The sequence below is a fragment of the Columba livia genome, chromosome 2 (assembly GCF_036013475.1).
Source record: "Columba livia isolate bColLiv1 breed racing homer chromosome 2, bColLiv1.pat.W.v2, whole genome shotgun sequence".
Taxonomy (NCBI): Eukaryota; Metazoa; Chordata; class Aves; order Columbiformes; family Columbidae; genus Columba; species Columba livia.
The window spans coordinates 26,645,518-26,665,810 of NC_088603.1; the positions used below are offsets into that span (position 1 = coordinate 26,645,518).

Here is a 20,293-nt window from a genome sequence, read left to right on the forward strand (position 1 = left end):
CTTCTGTTTGACTACATGTTCTGTTCCTTGTCCTAGGCGTAACTTTCAAACAAGGGCAACAACTGCCCCTTGTCCTTGTTTTTGCAGTGGGTTTGTGGTCACTTCAGTCAGTAGAACAGCTCAAACAAATGTTTGAGAATGGTGAGAGATGCTGAGAGAAGAAGTACTTCAATAATGTGATCTACAGTTTACTTGACTTTAGGAGGAGATGTTTAAATAGCTTTTAAAGACAACTTACGCTGCTAATTTGATAATGATTCTAAGTGCTTATTGAATCTTTTCCAAATTCTGGTGTATCACAAATTGATGTTCTCTGTAACATATTCAGAGTCTTTTCTTTTGTAACCACTAACTGATGGACAAGTTGAGTCACAGTTAATTGAGATATAAGTCCTAATTACCTTGCTCAATATAACAACAAGTAAAATTTGTGAATATTCTAAAACTAATTGCTTTTTACTTTCTGTCTTAGGGTTCTGTGGCAAAACCTCATATAATTGTAGTAGGAGCTGCCACGGTAAGTTATATAGTGTATTTTAGTAAAGAAGGAAGTTCTAGTAGGATAATTTTTATGCTCTCAAGTTGGTTACATGATGAAGTTATTAAGCCAAATTTATAGTAAAAATATACTCTCAGTGAATTTTCCACTACCACAAGTAGTTCTAAAATATCAGATGTATTTTATTGTAGCTGTGTGGTGTACAGTACTTGCTTTTTGGCAGCAATACTGGTTGATAAGCATTGATTAGCTTGAACCTAGCTAATAAAGTAGTTTATTTGTTAAAAGCAGATTATTAATTTAAAAAGTTAAATGAAAGTACTTGCATAGTAACTGAGATGTATTTTTAATGAACTCTTTTCAGTCTCAAAGTACTGCTTTTGAGCACGGTCCAATTTGGAATGCTCTTTTTGAGCACACATATTTCTTTTATACTTACAGGGGGAAAACCCTCAATTTTACAAGAGTAATTCAACAACCAAAGAGATTGCACTTCCTGAATCTTGTTCCACTGCAAGGTTCCACCACTGCTATGAGCTGCAGCATCTTGGAAAGCAGGGTTGACAAGGACCTGAAAAGGTCTCCTAACCCTTCAGTTTGCCGCTAGGCAGGATCAGTTACACCTGTGTTGTGCTTGGCAGGAGTGAACCAATCCTTTAAAACTTCCAAGGACAGGATTCGACAGCGCCCCCCTAAGTAGTCTGTTCCAGTAGTTGGCTGGTACTGGGAGTCAACAAGTCAACATTGATTCCACATTTAATGTCCCTTACTTCTGGATATTTTGGAAATGGAATTTGAAAGGAATTAGCTGTTGTAAATCCATACCAGGTCAAATGTAGAGGGGGAAGAATGTGTTCCATTTTAAGCAAAATTATTTGAAAGCAGTTTGGTCCAGTGACAGTTCGGGCATTCTACCAATCTGGAAGCCACTGGGCATGCCAGTCTAGGGTGAATTCCCCCAGTTTTAGGGGAAGGTCCATATATGTATGCAGACCCCCTACACATCTCCTGAGGGATCAGAAATTCTCTGTTTCCTTACAGGTGAAACCCCCAAAATCTCTGTAGGATCCACATAAATATTTGAGTTTTAGGAATCTCAGTAAGCCTAGAATATCTCCGTGTAGTCTGAGAATCTAGCATGTCTTGCTAGCAGGTGTCTTTGTCTCTCACACAGAAAATGCCATTATATATAGATAGTGTTCTGACATGCAGAAGGTCAAGTTGCAAAACTCGCGGACTCATAGCTAAATAATTCTTTTTACTCATATATCTACGTTAGGAGGAGATATGAACCAACAATATGTATGTGATGCTCAGCTCTTTGTAACACTGACAGATTCACACAAAACATTAATAGTGGTATCTAGAGTTGGCCAAAGATAAATATCCCCTATTTTAAGGGACTTGCAGAAAAATAAAGTGCTTCAAAAATCTGACACATCAGCAACATTACTATTGCTGGCACTAGTGAGGTAACCTGCTGCTGTTATAGATTAAATTGGTGTGTGTCCTTGGTCTTGTCAGCATTTTGAAACTTACCTGTATCTTTAATTTACAGTCTGTACAAACAGAGTTTTCTAGATATTGATTGTCCAAAAGTAGGCATTAAGGCAGCAAATCAAGTTAAAGCCTGTAGAGGGTGTTTCACAGGAGTTGGGAACATCAGTAGCTTTTCAGAGCAGCCTGTTGATCTCTAGCCGACCTTTTGATCTAGAACCCTGTGTTAAGCTCTACATAATTTCTGAAGCCTGCAGGCAATTAAGTCATGTTCCAGTTTGATCATGCGACTTTGGTCTGGACACGTCTGTCTTAAGAAGTCAACTGTGTAACAGTTTATAAATAGAAGTCTTATAAGCTGGAGAACCTCCAGCTAGTACAAAACTCAGTTGCTTGCTTATTCTGGGAAAAGAAGATGGTCTCAGAATGTCACTGGAGTGCTCTGCTTCTTAGTTTTCTGCTGAATAGAATATGCTTCTTAAATTGTCTGTTTAAATACTGTAGGAATTTCATAAGTAAAGATCTAGCTTCTGGAAGAAACTGCTTTTTTTTCCAGAGTGTGAGTTCTTGGAGCAGCTGCATGTTATTTGTTTTCATAAAGTATTAGTTTTTATTCAGTAATATTCTCAAGAAGTAGATGAATCAGTGTAATTGGGTTACATCAAAATTTTTATGTAGATATATGAAAATAACTAGAGAGTTCTCTACATTCAGGCCAATTTTTTTTTTTTTACAGATTTTGACTAAATTAGTATAGATACAGTAATACTTAAAAAAAAAATGCTAAATCTTATTTTTCCTACAATATGGGAGATTCTTTTCAGAAGTTAAGAGAAATTCTTGGGTGGCTGTAGCCTTCTCCCAGTCATTTCATATAGAAGATTAAATCAGAAATGAAAATGGATCTTTTATTCTTAGTTGTTTTTTTTTTCTTTGTGGATATCTGCGAAACAGATGGAAATCATGGCACTTGATACTACCTCAAGTTTTGCTTGCACACATCTCTTCCTGTGGTCAGTGTTCATAGACTAAAATTGACCAAATTTACTACAATTTTTATATGATGTCTCTGGCTTTGCTACTTCATCATTGTTTGAAGTCAAAGGGATTTTACTTAAAACACCTTGTATCAATTTATGAAAAATCAAATATGCACTAGGTTGAATATAATTACATTCCAACAGACTATTTATCTGTCTAGATGGCTGCTTGGTCCAAAGAATTTTTTTAGCACTTTAAAGGTGAAGACTGAAGAAATAATCTAGTTTATAGAAATAATGGAAAATACCTACTAATAGAGCAATGGAATCAATTAAGTGTCCTCAGACATACAGGTTCTGAATTTCTTTCTTTATTTCTCCAGTGGTCTATCAAGATTCACAATGGCAGCAATGAAGCCCTCACGCAATATAAAATCAATATCACTTCAATTGCTCCTCTTTTGGAAAAATTAGCAAAAAGTAGTGATGTTTACTGGGTCTTACAAGGTAAAGTAATGAGCATCAGGTAACAATTTGTACTGTCACTGTCCGTTGAATCATTATCTTGTGGGATACGGAAAATTTTGTCCATAGTGCTTACTTGCAGAGTAGAAAGGGTGTTGATTGAATTCCAGTCTGGCATTCTGCACCCTTAACTAGCTGGTGTCTAACTAGCTGTTACTAATGATGGAAATTTTAGAGCTTTCTCAGGAAAGTCTTTTGCCTTCTGAACTCTTAATTATGCATTAGCATACTGTCAGAGACAGTATGTATGTTTCTTGTGCTGTGTTCCGTATGTGCCTCCTAGGAGTCAAGATCACAAGTGCATAAACCAGCTGTATTCCTGTGTTTGTGTTCAACTAAATTTTCAAATTACATGAGTAATAGAAAAAGGTTCAACAAGTGCATCCTCTCTGTGTGCCTGGAATGAAATTACGTGCTATAGAGAATTTAAGTCTCTAGGATGAAACTTGCTTCCGTACACTGAGCACTGATACACTAAGATTAGGAGCTGGAAATCATGGTTCATAGTAAGTCTGTGTTATTTTTACTGTGTCACCAAGCTTCGTATTCTTTTGCCTTTCTTCAATAAAACTAAGGTATGTCTCTGATTCTGAACAATGAGCTCAGCAGCAGAATGTGCTCCTGGTTTATCTGCTGTGGGATACAGCATTTTAGATGATCATCACCTGAGTTTAGAAACAACAGCAGATTTTGAGCCCTGATGGGATTATATCCAGCTGTACTGTCACATCTAAGTTCCTGTCAAAGATGAGTTCAGAGGTTAACCTGGATCAAGAGGTTAATCTTGCATTCCTTTCAAAACCATGTTTATCAATAACAGAAGCAGTTAGCTGTCAGACATTTCTCAGTGTTCTGTTGATAAAGATCCAGTCAATTTAAGTCTCTTCTGAGCTCTTTAATGAAACAAATAAGAGGAAAAGCAGTCTGTATGAACAGAGTTTTCTAGATATTAATTGTCCAAAAGTAGGCATTAAGGCAGCAAATCAAGTTAAAGCCCGTAGAGGGTGTTTCACAGGACTTAGAAACATCAGTAGCTTTTCATAGCAACTTGTTGATCTCTCGCTGACCTTTTGATCTAGAACCCTGTGTTAAGCTCTACATAATTTCTAAAGCCTGCAGGCAATTAAGTCATGTTCCATTCTTCTGAAAGACTGAAATTCTGCCATCAGTTAAACTGGAATCAGCAGGAGCAAGTGGAGTATGCCTATACACTATGACTTAGAGAAATGAGAAACTGGTTTCTTCTGCAGCTAATTAGAGGGTTAGAGTTTAGAGGGTTCTAGTTAGAGGGTTTGAGAGTCTTTTGCTGTTGTGTTCTGTTTGTGTGTTTTTTCATGTGTCTATTCTGCTGCCTGTCTTTGGTCCTCTTGGCTTTGGAGTCTTTCCTTGGGGGATTCCATTGCTGAGAGAAGGCATAAACAGCTCTGCACTCCATCATTATACACTCTTCATGGGTCTGGGGAAATCAAACAGGCGTTCGTGTCTGGCTAAAGCTTTCTGATCTATAAGCACTTAGGCATGACTAGGGGAATGGCATTAAGAACATTTCCTCATAAACGACTCTCCATACTACACTAGTTACTGTAACGGTCACTCATTCCTCATTGTATGTTTTTTCTGTACCATTAAACAAATGTGGCTACCTAAATGAAAGTAGCCTGTACAATTTGAGCTAAGTATTTGTTAAGTAGAAGATTAATGTGCCTATTCTCTGTCCTTTCAAATTCAGACCCTGTTTGTGAAGATATGCTGAGTGAAAGTCGGAAAATGATCACTAATGAGAAAATAGATGCTTATAATGAAGCAGCGATTCGTATTCTGAACAGCAGCTCCCGAAATTCCAAAGCTAAAGTTAAAGTGTTCAGCGTATCAAAATTGATAGCACAAGAAACTATCATGAAGTCCGCAGATGGCCTGCATCTCCCTGAATCAAGTAGAGATACAGTAAGTGTTTTTATCACTGGTCAGCATTAAAAAGTAATAACAGTAAAACAAGATTTTAAGTCAATGTTCTGAAATGGCAGATAATATGAATGTAATGAGCGTCTGCACATTATTCTGGAAATTTTGTTCAGAAGATCTCAATAGGTGGGAGGGCATTCAGTTATATAGGATGTTTGAAAAACAATAGCAAACAAAGTAGTTCGTAGCTATTTTAAAATAGCTGTTAACCTACTAGATCCTTTACATCCTGAGTGCAAACTTGGTGCCTTCGTGTGAATGAGTTAGACTGATAATGATCTGTAAGGCAGTGCTAAGAAATGTCTTTAATTTTCCCATATGTGCCCATATAATTTTGTTTAGTAAGGAGTATGAAAAGGATAAGAAAACACACAATATCCTGGGTATATGGAGCACCGCTGCCTTTATTTCTTATTTTATATTGATGCATGCACTGAGCCCTTCTGAATTTTGTCAGTCTGCCTTTCTTGTGATGGAGCTCTCCCACTGTGTCACCTCTAGTTCCACTCCTTTGCAGATTTCAATTGCTTTCAAGTACCAGATGAACTAAATATCATCTTAACACAGGTTTCAGTCTCATTGTTGTATTTTAGAGACTTTCCTTACTGTGCCGCTTTAGGACCCAAGTTTGTGAGCTGGTTTTTGTTTATAGTCTGTTTAGCTCTTTATAGCTCCTTTTACAGCCGGTAAAGAGAACCCTGCTGTTGTAAGGATTCGGATTAATTCTTTTTGCTTACCTCAAGAAGCTCAAGGGTTTCCTGTTTGGAAAAGATGGTTTTGTCTGTACTGCTGAATGCAACAAAGTGTATGGGTGTACTGGGAAATTTAATCTGTGTAATGATAAGGGAGAATTGCGTATGTTTTATGTCAATGCATGCTCTAGAAGAAAATTTCTTACGATTAAAATGTTAACATTTTTATTAGAGATTAATTGACAAACCTGCCTATTTCTTTGACAGAATGCAATGATTCTTATGAATGTCTACTGCAATAAGATAATGAAGCCGATTGATGGCTCCTGCTGCCAACCTCAGCCTCCTCTCACTCTGATACAGAAGCTAGCTTTCTGTTTCTTTACTTTGTCCATTATTGGGTATTTAATTATCAGTTTAATTCATCGGAATAATTTTCGGAAGAACAAATCATGCACTGATTTGGAAAGTGGAGAGGAGAAGAAACCTGCCATCAGCGCTCCTAATGTTTCTACGTTAGAGATGCTCTTACACTCCTTCTGCAAACTTGGTCTAATCATGACCTATTTTTATCTATGTGACAGAGCAAATCTTTTCATGAAGGAAAATAAATTTTATACACATTCATCTTTCTTCATACCAATCGTCTATATCTTGGTTTTGGGAGTATTTTATACCGAAAATACCAAAGAGGTAATGATCATGTTGACATCCTACTTATAACATTGTTTCCCCATTTGAGTGTAAATAAGTAATTGCTAAATATTGAAAGTCAAATGTTCAAAGTCAGTATGACTCACCTGCAAAAAATGCATTCACAAGCAATGTAATGATTACATGGAATTAGATGCAGAAGTGTTTTGAAAGCATATGAGTATAAGCGCTTTTATCCTTTATCATTCGGTGAAATTTGGAGTGAGCACAGCTCAGGTACAAGAGCGTGTAGAGCACTTTAAAATCTGGTAGACCTGTGTCCATTAGGCAGTAGTCTTTTAAAACTGAGACCTATTTACCCATAAAGTGGTTTATTGTTTTGAACTTTTTCTCCTCATTTTGTAGATGTTCGTTGTACTTTTTGGAATAGCAACACTCTTGTTTTGTTTTGCATTAGACTAAAGTGTTAAATAGAGAACAGACTGATGAATGGAAGGGCTGGATGCAACTTGTTATTTTGATTTATCATATCTCTGGAGCAAGCACTGTAAGTGATTTGAATTTCATTTCTTTTTAAGCGGGAATGCAATTTGGGCATGTTACTGCAAAAGAAAGTGTGAATGCATATTTAGTGTTGAATAGAATTAATAACTCATGCTATTGTTCTGTAGTTTTAAAAATTGTATTAGCAAGATTAGCTTTTCTCTCTATTTAGGTGTAGATTTCACTGATAAGAGCATTTTATATGTTACTTGGCCGATGAAAAAATATATTTGTTTCCTCCATGTAGAATATTATGTTACTTTATTTGTAATTGCTAACAACACTTCATTTTTATATTCAGAACTTGAAACTCCTGAAGGCAAGCTTTCAAAGATCCTTTCTTAACTCTCTCTTAACTGGTTACAGAATATGGAAAGTGTAGAGCAATAAATAGCAGCAACTCATTTTAACATCAGAGAGCTTAGGGCAACAGAAGAGCTTAGTAAGAAACAGGGAAATTCAGCATAATGTTTCATCTCTTAGTTAGAGCTGTTTTACTGCAATGCAGAAACAGCATAAAATGAGGGGAAGAAAGGAACATCAAGAGCATTTACGTGGCCGTTTATAAAAGGTACTTTATTTTTCTCTACAGTTCTTGCCTGTGTACATGCACATTCGAGTCCTGGTGGCTGCATATCTGTTCCAAACAGGTTATGGACACTTCTCATATTTTTGGGTAAAAGGGGACTTTGGTGTATACAGAGTGTGTCAGGTAAGAATATCTACTTACTGTTTTTATAAAGAAATGTGTTCAGATAACACCACATCCATGATATATCCATACTCCCTAAATAATGTGACTACTTAACCAGGGTCTGCGCATTAAAAATGGCTGTTGTTGCCATGTAATCTGATCTGTTTAAATGGTAGCCTTTATCTAATACAAACATATAGCATATAAATGATACTTGCAATGTAAAAAATGCAAGTATGCAGCCCTTAAAATATTAAGACAAATAATTTTCAATATATAACAATGGAGTTTTCATTGTGGTAGCAATTTACAATAAATAGCAATATATGAGTAATGATGACACGCCGGCTGGCAGTAAAGAGCGATATCACTGGCGAGAAATTTATTTGCTAAATCTTCCTAGATTTTTTTCAGTAGTCACTGGTGAGTAAGAGGTTTGTGTGGATACCTATGATGGTCTGAATCGCCCTCTGGAACAGCCTTGTTGCAGTTACTATTGAGAATAAATAGATGACGTGAAGGTTCTCGTCTGCTCACCTCTGTTGGGGGGAAAAAGAAAACCCAAAAAACAACACCAAAACATGGTGGTTTTCTCAAATCAGCCATTGGAAATACTTCATTTTGTTTCTCTTACCTTGTTCTTAAAACATGAGTCTGCTCCATGTTGACATTTTCCCGTGTGTGTTTGCCTTTTTTTAATTATTAGTATGTTTCTCTTAGAGTTTTCTTTATACAAGTAGATAAATGTTTGGCAAATCCTAGTCAGTTGTGTACAGAATTTCTTTTATTTGTCCTCTTTTGTGAATAAAGGTATTTATTCAGCAAGTTATTAGGCACATTGATTTGCTTTCTCCCAGCATAACAAGTCTTTATGTAGAGGGAACAAATGTTTTCTTGTCTCTGATTAAAATTTAAGTCATTTCCACTTGCTTAAATTGTGAAAGCTTTTGATTTTAGTGTGCATTTTGGATTTTTTCCTCACTTGTTGCTGAAAAGAAAAACTTTTTGGTTGGTTAGTTGGGGAAATTGACAGTGTCCCAAAGCATTTGTGGTACCTCTCTTTCCTTCAGATGAGTGATCTTTCTGATCTGTTAAAGAAACTCTTCACATTGCTACTTTATTAAGTATCCAACTGTTTTGCACTGAAGTAGATTAATAATACATGAGCAAGAGGCATCACTGTAGTAATTGTTACCTCTTTCAAGACATAGCAAAGTATTGCCAAATATTGTACGTTGCTTTTTCTTTTGTTCTCAACTGAGAATTTGTTGGGTTGTATTTTTGATTGGAACAGTTAGCTCTGTGCAACAGTATGTTTAACTGTTTGATACATAGAATATGGTCAGAAATACCACACCCCCTCTGCTGTTTTTTCTTTAGAAACAGATGAAAATGTCACAAATGTATCAGATGTATCTGCTTCCTTTGAAAAACAAATATGCAGGTTTATTGTTGTTTTGGTTTTGTATTTTTTATTTAAAAATTGGTGTTTTGCTTGGCCCAAAAGCCTTTTCAGTTATGGGTTTGAGTTTTCAGATCAAAATGCAAATAGGGAGGAAACAAATACTTTCCAGTCAGCTTTATTGATTCTATGGGTTGTTTTCTTTTCCAAAGACAGTGCATTGAAGCCTACATTTGTTAATAAAGAAAATTAACAACACTGGAGAATGTACCTGTTTTTGTGGTTCCCCTCCCAAGTTTTGCAGTGCGTGCTCTACCAGCTTAAAAAAATAAACCAAAAATGAATCTCTAATTGCTATTAAGTGTTACATTGTCATATAACTCAGCTCATCATGCTTGTTAAATGAATGATGACAGCACTGGGGGACTGAAAGCAGAGAGGTATTGACAGCATCCAGCAGCTGGAATAACCCGTCCCAGCCCAGAGTCAGTTCTGTTCTACACTCTTTTCTTGCTGTCTCCACCCGAGTAGGCCAGCATAGGACAGGTTCAGTACTACATCATCAGCCTGCAGTCTGATAGTGCATTATTGATGTTCTCTGAGATATTTAACCCATGTTTCAACTGAAATACTATCAGCATGTGAGATGCGAGTGTTTAAAAGACGTGTAGATGGAGTTCTTAGGGCCGTGGTTTAATGCCAGAGTTGGGTTAATGGTTAGACTCGATAATCCTGAGTGTCTCTTCCAACTAAAATGGTTCTATGATTCTATGTGAAATACATTGATATTTTCATACAGTGCTAAAGAAGCATGTTCCCTGTCTTTCTTAGTTTTGCCTACAAGTTGATATATAGTCTGTCTTCTCTGACTCTTTCCAGGTTTTATTTCGTCTCAATTTCTTGGTCGTGGTACTGTGTGTAGTGATGGACCGACCTTACCAGTTCTACTATTTTGTGCCACTAGTCACTGTCTGGTTTATGATCATTTATGCCACCTTAGCTATATGGCCTCAGATAGTCCAGAAAAAAGCAAATGGTAAGATTCCCCTCCCCTCCCCCCCCCGCTATAAAACATTTACATGTTAATACAAATGATAACCATACAGAGAATGGTATAGTTAGTACACCTCAGTCTCTTTGTAACATAGTCAAAATATGTTAAACAGCTGGTCACATACCTCTGGTTTGTCATAGACGATTGTCATATGTCAGTTGAAAAATGTAGCAGCTGATGACTAAAGTCTATCTCTGATTGCAGTCATAGTACAATACTTTTTAATAGGTTTTGACCATCAGAAATGTGTTTTATCAAGAGCTGTAATTTTACTGGATGCAAACTAAAAATATAGGCCATGCTATTGATGCTACTTGAGGTTGTTGCTGTGTTGTACTACTGGGGGCAGCATGAACAGTGAGCACTCAGACTTCCCTGTTCTGCATTGTCAACATGTCTTATCCATCCTGAGCACAAATTCTGCTGTATCCTGCCAAATGAGAACTTGGGCTTTGTTATCTTAGTATCTCTGATTAAATGAATTATCAGAAATATGTCTTGTGAGATGGATATGTTAAATAAAAGCTGAAGTGAAATCCCAGTTTATTTTATGTGTTGCAGTTCATTGAAGAGCTGTCATCATGTGGTAAATGCCTATTATTTAATTCACCTAAATTAGAACTAAAACCTTAAAAGTCTTATATCCTCCTTCCCTATTGATGGAGTAATATCCAAATTGTATAGTCTGCAGATATGACCATGAAATATACCAAATGAGTCCTAGAAATAGATACTGCAAAAATATAACTAGTGAGTAGTTTTACAAGATATCTTGAAGGCAAATAGCTCCAATATTACTTTTTTTTTTTCGACAAAGGCAGTTCTGCTCCAGATAGAGAGAAATTACTATTGCATGTCAGGGTAATAGTGTACTATGAAACTAGAAAATCTTTCAGTGACATCTTCCATCTGTTTAAGTCCCTATTTACAGCCACCAATTTGTGTGGCGAGAGAGGGAGATGATCTCTGCTGCAATGGTGAGGCTTGAGTAGAGCTTAGTATCAGTTGACAGCTTTGAGGAGCAGATTTTCAGGCTTATCTTAACAAGATACTTGTCCTTCATCACCTCAGCTGAGCTTTAGAGTACAACTGGTACCTCAAAGTTTAATAACGCATGGTCTGCTTATTTCACATGGCAAAACTGTTGGGCATTTTGTTTTATTTATTCATTGACATTCAACTAGAATAAGGACTGTCTGTGCAGAGTGCTTGGGAAAGCAGAGACTTTAAAATCATGTTTCTGTTTGAACATCTAAATTCTCTTCTTTCTGTATATGTGTTGCTCCTGTTTTAGACATGAAGCTTGATTTAGAATTAATAAGTTGTTAATTGCTGTGATTATTTATTTTAATTGCTTAAAGTCAAATGTAATAGGTAAATGCACATAGTGATAAAATATTGCTGGCAATATTTGAACAGTTATTTATTAATGTATCTGTTACTAAGCATAGCTACACTAAATAATTGGCAATTATTATTTAATGTGTCCTGGGTGTTTTGCTTTTGAAAAATTGATGACTGTATACTGATTAATTTATTTCTTCCTCAGGCAACTGCTTATGGCACTTTGGTTTACTGCTGAAACTGATTTGCTTACTGACATGTATATATTTTCTGTCATATTCTCAGGTTTGTAAATTTTCACTATATTTGTGCTTAATGACCTAAGAGTGTATTACCTTTCTCTGCTTATTAATGTGTGCATAACTTGTATATTTGCTCCTGCATCATAAATACAGAAGAAGGAAAATGGAACCTTTCAGTTTCTTTTCATATTTGAATTGGTGTGGATGCTGGGAAAAACCACAATTCTGTATCTTTCTTATGGTTTCAGTATACTAATATGAGTGTAATAAATTCAAAGGTCTGTGCTTTGGTTTTGGAGTGAGGTTTTTTTTGATGTGCTTAAGGTTACTGGTTTTTTTGTGAGCATATGCTGATATGTATGGTGATACGAAGATCTGTGTCTCTTAGTCCTGGAGTTGGCTTTGATACCGTATCAAAAGCCTGGTTCTCACACTAAATTAGCCACTCACTGCCTGCTGTGAGTACAGCGGGCAGAAGCAAGGGCAGGGTTGGGCACTCTGGGATTTTACACCCGTTGAGTCTTCTGTAGAGTGTACATTTGTTATCCCAGCCTATCAGTGTATCTCTCCCTTTAAGCCTCCGGTGCAAAATGGAAGGTATTCCAATACCTTAATGGGAAGCAAAGCTGAAACCCTTTCTCATTTGAAGAAGTATTTTTCGTCATGGTGTTTGTTTGCTTTCTTTTGTCAAGTGGAGTGCCTTCAGGGCAGCCTGTTGTTTTAGTAATGCTGCGTAGCTAGTGAAACAGGGATGTGATAAAATTAAAAGACAGCATATTGATTTAAATGTAGTGAATATGGTTGACATCAGTGTTAACACTTTCGCCATGATCATTTTTTACAGGGTGCATTTGAGAAGATATTTTCTTTTTGGCCACTCTCCAAGTGTTTTGAACTGAATGGGAACGTCTATGAGTGGTGGTTTAGGTGGAAACTGGATCGCTATGTATGTAACATTTGCATAAATTTATACTGGTCTTTCAAGTGTGTTTTTTAATTTGGGGGAAGGGAAGGTTGTTTTCCTTGCCTTCAGAAGAAGCAGGAGTTTGTCCCTGGGGATTGTTTAATATAACACTAAGCTGCACTCAACTTACTTCTGCAAATGTCTGTCAAAGCCTTGCTTAAAAGATGGATGTTGATTTATTTGCTGCTGGATCCTGCTTAGTTTGCTTTTAAAAAATAAAGTCATAAAGTGACCTAGATGTATCTTTTCTCAAAAATTTTACTGTGAAAGCTTAACAATTATAGCACTTCAGGCTGTTGAAATACGGGGCAGATTACTGTGATGGCTTTCTTAATAATATTTTTTGACAGTTGTATCAATTAAGGATATATTTTTTTTAGGTTTACCTTTAAAACGCTTTTAAAATCAGTGTCTTGGTGCCCAAATCAGACTATTTTTTTCACATATTTTTAAGTGGTTTTCCAGTGGGAAAGCGCTTTCTTTCCAGTTACTGACCCTGTGATGTGGGGGAATAGAACATTGGTCTTTTTTTTTTTTTAGTTTTGCCTTCTTGGTAAGGTGAGTTGCTGAGATGGGAGCATTTATCTGCTAAGCTTATCCTGAACGGGATCCCATGCACAGGGACATTCCCAACTTGGAGCTGTGTTGCTGGTGAACAGCGTGTGCTCTGTGGTGCTGCTGGAGAGGAAATCCCAAAATAAACAGAGGAGACGAGCACCGCATGGGCGTGAGGCAGCATCGTGTTGGTAGCTAGTGAGAACTTGGCATAAGGTCACAGAACAGAGTGTTGAGGAGCTGTGTCTGTGGGAGAGGGAAGCGCTTCTGGTGCTTCTTGAATGTTTTCACTTGCCAGCTTGGGAGAAGGCCAGAGATTCATGTTTTTTCCCCAGAGAAAGGCCTTTTCAGTGCTGGCATGGGTTGCAGAGGGGACAGTAGGTACTTGAAAGCTTCCTGAAATTTGTCTTGTCTCTAATGCCCTGTGAAGCATTAGTAGGAGTATTTTATTTCTAGTTTCTTAGTTGAGTTAAAAATGCAGCTTATGACAACTTAGGGTAGAAAGCCTATTTTTGTTTGCTTCTGGGAAAGGGCCTTTTGACACCTAAGCTTCAGTATTAGAAATAGTTTATCCTGTAGCATTTCTGTTAAGAGTTTGTACCTGAAGTACTTGTAAAGCCATGAAATATTCAATGTGTTGTTTGTCTTTTACAGGTGGTTTTTCATGGGATGCTGTTTGCTTTTATTTATCTGGCATTGCAGAAACGGCAGATGATATCAGAAGGAAAGGGAGATCCTCTTTTCTCCAACAGAGTTTCAAATGTTTTATTATTTATTTCAGTTGTATCCTTTTCGGTACGTACCTAGTATAACCAGTACAATCAGGTTTGTAGATCTCTAAAGAACAAGTTTCCTGAAGTTCTTGTTTAGAAAATACATTGATTTAAAAAATCAGATCTTGATCTGGAGATACTTCAGGTGTGCTTTTGTGCACAGCCCTACCTATCTACTCAATAAATACTTTTCCTTTCAGTCAACTGTAGATGAAAACATCATCACTGTTTCAGTTCATTGTTCAAACGTTACTGGAAAATTGGAACATGAAAATAATATGGTAGATAATGGAGCTCTTATCTCCACTCTTGATGGCTTTTCTGTTTGTGATGAAGAAAATGTCAACAGTTGTCAAGGTTTAAGGCAAGGCGGCAATAAACCGTGGCAGACACTCCCTGTTATCCCCTTTACCTCCTGCCACCCCTTCCTTTAGATCAGAAAGATGATAAGAAAGATAAGGGGAAAGGAGGAGAGACTTAGACTTCAAGCTGGAGAGTTTTAAAGGGTTTTACTAATGCTACTAATAAATAGACAATACATATACAAAATATACAAAACCAATCTCGAATGCTGGATGTGGAGTTGGCGTCACTCCAGCAGCAGAGCTGGGTGTGTGGAGCTGGCGGCTCCAGCAGCTGCAGCTCAGGCCCCCGAAGTCATGGGCGGGACTGCACAGCAAACCGGAACCTGGTTGCAGGGTGCGGGGCATGAGGCCTGTAGATCACAGGCGGATAGGCAGGGTCCTCTCTAGATGCCGGCCATGGTCGGAGAGAGTGACCCTCGTGATCACCCTCCTATACAGGGGGTATGACATTTATGGGATGGAATACTTCCGTTGGTCAGTTCCAGTCACCTGTTCCATCCACCCCTCCTCAAACACGCCCCTCTCACAACAGAACGTGGGAAAACTTATCAGTCTTTCTTAGCTACCATAGTAATAAATCTAAACACGAGCTTCTTCAGCATTCCGTTGGTCTCTTATCAGCACAGAGTACAGCATCCTAGGAAAAATATGCAGGCTAAAACTCAGAAGAGTACAGCCACCTAGAAGAACTTAGCTGAAAGAAAAATCACTAAAAGAGAACCAGTCTTGTTTTTAACAAAACCAGGACAACAGTGTAGCTGTATCCTAGAGTATTAACAAGTGTGGTATTCATTAGTTGCAGAGAAGAATTTGAGAGAAAGAGAAAACTAAGCACATGGAGTTTTTTCTATTACTGTCCCACATCTTAGTGAACCAACTAGTGCTGAAGCATTTCAAAATAGGTTACCTCTTGTTTCATTTTTAAATGTTACATATAACTGCTACACAGACTGATTTTTTTTTTTATCTTTCAGACCTACTCTATTTGGGCTAGTAGCTGTAAAAACAAGACAGAGTGCAATGAACTACATCCTTCTGTTTCTGTGGTGCAGGTAATTATAATTATAGTCCTTTTCCTTACAGTCACAGAATCTCTATTCCGTTCTTGTTTGGGCTTTTTAAAAAATTGCTTTAAAATATATTTTTGCTTTAGCATGGAATGTCAGCTATTGAGCTTCATTCTCATGTCTGAAAGTGGAAAAGGGTTTAACTACATTGCTCGTTTTTCATTGCCTTCAAGCACTGAAATCACATACTGCAATTCTGCTTTTGATTAACCTCAATGTCCTTAGTGTAGGTTTCTTATGCACCATTTGAAGTCCAAACCCAACTTTTGACTAATTGCATAGCAGTGGAAAAGAAGAAAGCTGTAGAGAAATGTGCATGTTTGGGAGGTATTAACGTAGGAAGCAACCTATGGGACCCCGTAGTCACTTTTATGCAGAGAAGAGGTGGCCCACAGGGGCATGCGTCTGGTTTTCTAAAGTGTAGATTTTCCTCTTACTGTGTCCCGTGCCCCTCTGTACCCCAGATGTTTGATTCTGTTCCCTCTCTTGTTTTGTTTTGCTTTGTGTTCTGATTTGTTTTGTTTTTAATAGTTTGTCCTGCTCTCCTGAGGGCAGCAGGTGTAACATTTTCAATATGATTTGTCCATCTTGACACCTTCTCTTTAAAAAGTGAGGGTTGACTCAGATTTGTGGCCACCTTCATCTTAGGCCAGCATGGTATAACATGTTTTGTGACCATGCCTAGTAACTGTATAGGAATATCTATCAGCATCAAGGCCGTGATTCTACTGAAGATTTAAATGTGACTTGCTGTGCTATAAGAATGTAGTGTAAGAGATTTGCAAATTCAAGACCTACTTGTGTGGATTTTTGTTTGGTTTTTATATTTATTAAATTTTAAAGAAAATTGAATGCAGAATGCACTTTGATTTAGATGTGAAAATGAATAAACCTTTTCTGTGTGTGTGTAATCGGCTTGTCATCCACAGCCACCCTTTTTAAAATTTTTATTTTAAAGATTTTAGCTTTCATCCTCATCAGGAACATTCCTGGATATGTCCGATCTGTGTATAGCTCCTTCTTTGCCTGGTTTGGCAAAATTTCTTTAGAGGTAAGTAGGATGATCAGAAGTACAGTGAATTGAAACTTAGAAATTTAAGGTGGCTTTCTCGTCTAAATTGTAGTATAACACATGAATAGTGGAAAAAAGTTACCACGTTGACTTCTTTTAGCACTGTAGCTTCCATCTACAATTAAATATCATAGCTGAAATAGCAGTCTCACAGTAGCAAACTTATTTCTTATGCTGGTTTTGGGGGAGAGTTTTGGGTTGCGAGAGTGGGGATTGAATGCCGGAGTAAGATGTGGTGTGTATGCAGTTGGAAGATAAAAATTTAAAGCAGGGGAAGAATCAGCATGAATTATACTGGCAAGTATTACACTTATGTGTTTGCCCTAGAAAGCTTTCCTGCATTAACAGAAAATGTAACTTGACAAACAAAACCCTTCTTAGTGCAAATGTTATGTCGTTCCACTGAGTGTATGTTTTGAAACAGTAGGAGTTATCTTTCCATTTTACTTGCTGTTTAATTTACTGTACTACTAGAATATGTTATTTAAAGGGAAAGGAACTTAGAGGAGAAACTCGTAATATAATGTATATGTAGTACGTGATTTTGAACTTTTCATAAATGATCACGTTTTCATTGTCCTGATTCCTGGTGAACGGTAAGGTGCTGATCACCTCCAGGGACCTTCGTATTTTGAAGCATTATCTTGTCTTTGCAGGCACATTAGTTCAGTCCCTCACCAGAGGCTGAGTAACTGAGCGGAGGCGTATTCCTCCTCTGTTCTGACCTAATGTGAATTATGTGCCCCGACACCACGGTTGGTTAAGGACTAAGTAAACCCATTTTACTGTGCACTGTAAAGACTAATAGTATTGTCTTATAGCAAAGACATGTGGAAAACAGCTTCTCAAAGTATGTTATTGAATCATGCATGTCTGACTTAGGCAAAAGTACAGTGTGTCATTTGATGCAATAGTAATAATTATATGTTTTTATATAAGTAAAAATACTTTTATGTAAGTATTATTAAAAACACTCTTTTTTTTCTTTCAGCTTTTCATTTGCCAATACCACATCTGGCTGGCAGCAGACACAAAGGGGATCTTGGTGCTCATTCCTGGATATCCAATGTTTAATGTTCTTGTCAGCACTTTTATATTTGTGTGTGTGGCACATGAAATTTCTCAGATCACTAATGATCTGGCACAGATTGTGGTTCCTAAAGATAACTCAACTCTGCTGAAAAGGTTGCTATGCATAGCTGGATTTTTATCTGGACTACTGTTCTTCTCAGCAATGCAAGATCAGGCAAGGCATTAATTTGAGAAGATTCTTGGAAACTTTCTTCAGGTTTACTTTGTGTCTGCCTGAACAAATATTCTGAACTGGAGGTACAAGAAGACACTTAAATGAAGCGTGTGGAAAATGTATATAGTGCGAATGTACATATTTTGTGTGGAAATCACCTTCTCAAAGAATCTGAGAAACAAGAATGCACTGTACAGCATTGCATGTGAAAATGAGTCTTTTCTACTGGATATATGTTTCTGTTTACATATCTGTTTAAACATGACATGAAGAAGTGAAGTTCAACTGTTAGCAATATCATGTGCATATCACGGAATTAACTTTACCTTGGGTCAGCCGAATGAAGAGTGGATGCTACAAGAGCACCACCTGCGCGGAACACGTGCCGTCATCTTTGTCATCAAGGAACAGAACAGCAAACTTGTGATCCTTCGTTAACGGTCACCTTTAGCTGATGTGAACCATGAAGTTACTGGTAAACCAGGGCATTTTTCTGAACAAAATGGTAATTTTTTTTTTGGTTAGAAATGAGTATTTTGGGTGGAGATAGTATATGTTAGATGAAACCCTTTATATATGGAACTAAACAGTCATCACCAATTCAGTGATTTAAGATTATATACAAGTTTACATAATATTTTATGGGCTTCTTTTAGAAATTTAATATGTTTTCAGCAAATACGGTGAATTCTGAGGTGGAATTTTTTTATACAGAAAATTTGATTTTTTTTCCCCTAAAATTGTTTGCTTTTTCATAATTTTTCCATTGATTCCTGTAACTGTGTGCAGTTGTCTGTACAATCCCAGTGAACAAACAGATGAATACATTTCAGAGGCGCAGTTCAAGACAGAGAATCTTTGGAAGACCTCCAGCCTTTTCCAGTCAGATGAAATCCCACCACATCTGCTCCATCGGATCTTCTGGAAATGGGTGAACAGGAGAACGGTGATCTTTGAACCTCTCTGGGAGTTTGTAGGTGACCTTGAACTACGTCTCGTTAGGGAACTGGTGCCATATTCTATCCTGTAATAATATTGTTTAAAAGGATGAGAGTCAATCCATTGGTGTAATGAGGAGGAGGGATTGAGTGGTCGCCTTGTTGCGTGCAGATGGTTGAGTCCCAGAATTACAAGTGAAATGAGGTTGGAGCTGTTTGAAGGAACCTTTTTCCCCATCCTTTTTGGCAGCACCCATCTTGCTTAGTAACTCTTCCCTTTAGCGTAAAAACATAAACCTGAAAGAAATAGCCCTTTTGTGTGGCAGTGAAGTTACAGTCATTTCTTTGTTGTTTGTGGTTTTGGTTCAAGTGATAGTTTGACCTTTATCCTTCTACTGATTGTTAGCACAAGCACAGTATTGTTTTCTGAGCATATGTGCAATTATGTGTGATTAGAAACAATATGATTTCTAATTTGTACCATATGTACTGTCAGGTACGTGTGTTTGATCTTATCCCAGTTAAAAAATTGAATTCAATTTTGCAGCCGTCAATGGAAGGAAAAAATGTGAAAAGAATGGCTTCAATTTTTCCTTTTTTTTTTTTTTTTTTTGTGGAGAACAGTTTCTTTTAAAGAATGACCAGGCATTCATCATAAAAATATAAATCATTCATTTCCCCCAAATTCAGCAGTTATTACTAAGTCTGCCAGCTCTTCTGAAGCTATTGGAAAGACACTCAGCTACTTGTTCTTTGTGCGCATTATTTCCAGTGTTGGGGAAGTGAAGCTCCTTGATCAGCACCTCGGAACGGCTGAAAGACACGGTGTAGGTGAACACTGAGGTGGGCATGGGACACGTAACCTTCATCTATGCCAGTATTAGGAGCAATGGGGAACTGGGGGTTTGAGGGATAATTCTTGTTTTGTTCTTCACAACTTAAGTATTGTAGATATAATTTTATTTATCTGTTGTACAGACTTGGTTAAAAGATTTATTTTTAATGTTTGAAATAATGCACTTGTTTACTATTACTGTATGTGGGATAAATATATTTTCTTTTCAGGTTATGTAAAAATATGATGTAATTTAAATATTAAATAAATGTGCTGTGGATGCTTATTTTTGTAATGGGAGCAGCATCAATTAAGTAAAAACTTTTTATTACTTGACTCTAGCTGGACTACAGTTCACTATTATACCCACCTTAAACTACAGATTAGTAT

The 20,293-nt window shown here is 37.1% G+C and overlaps 1 protein-coding gene across 3 annotated transcripts in view; it reads left to right on the plus strand.

Annotated features, from left to right (window-relative positions):
• Nucleotides 1–20,242, plus strand: part of CASD1 (CAS1 domain containing 1) — a 34,838-nt gene extending 14,596 nt beyond the window's left edge. For 2 of the 3 annotated variants that reach the window (XM_021290933.2, XM_065051100.1), the window contains exons 6-18: nt 473–517; nt 3,360–3,483; nt 5,231–5,445; nt 6,423–6,848; nt 7,267–7,356; nt 7,945–8,064; nt 10,328–10,484; nt 12,052–12,131; nt 12,933–13,034; nt 14,262–14,402; nt 15,720–15,797; nt 16,771–16,863; nt 17,876–20,189. In XM_021290933.2, the coding sequence (XP_021146608.1) occupies nt 473–517; nt 3,360–3,483; nt 5,231–5,445; nt 6,423–6,848; nt 7,267–7,356; nt 7,945–8,064; nt 10,328–10,484; nt 12,052–12,131; nt 12,933–13,034; nt 14,262–14,402; nt 15,720–15,797; nt 16,771–16,863; nt 17,876–18,142 (1,938 nt within the window). In that variant the 3' untranslated portion in view covers nt 18,143–20,189. Of the gene's footprint in view, nt 1–472; nt 518–3,359; nt 3,484–5,230; nt 5,446–6,422; nt 6,849–7,266; nt 7,357–7,944; nt 8,065–10,327; nt 10,485–12,051; nt 12,132–12,932; nt 13,035–14,261; nt 14,403–15,719; nt 15,798–16,770; nt 16,864–17,875 lie in introns of all 3 variants that reach the window. The other variant, XM_065051099.1, reaches the window with a different exon arrangement.
• The last annotated feature ends 51 nt before the right edge of the window (nt 20,243–20,293 follow it).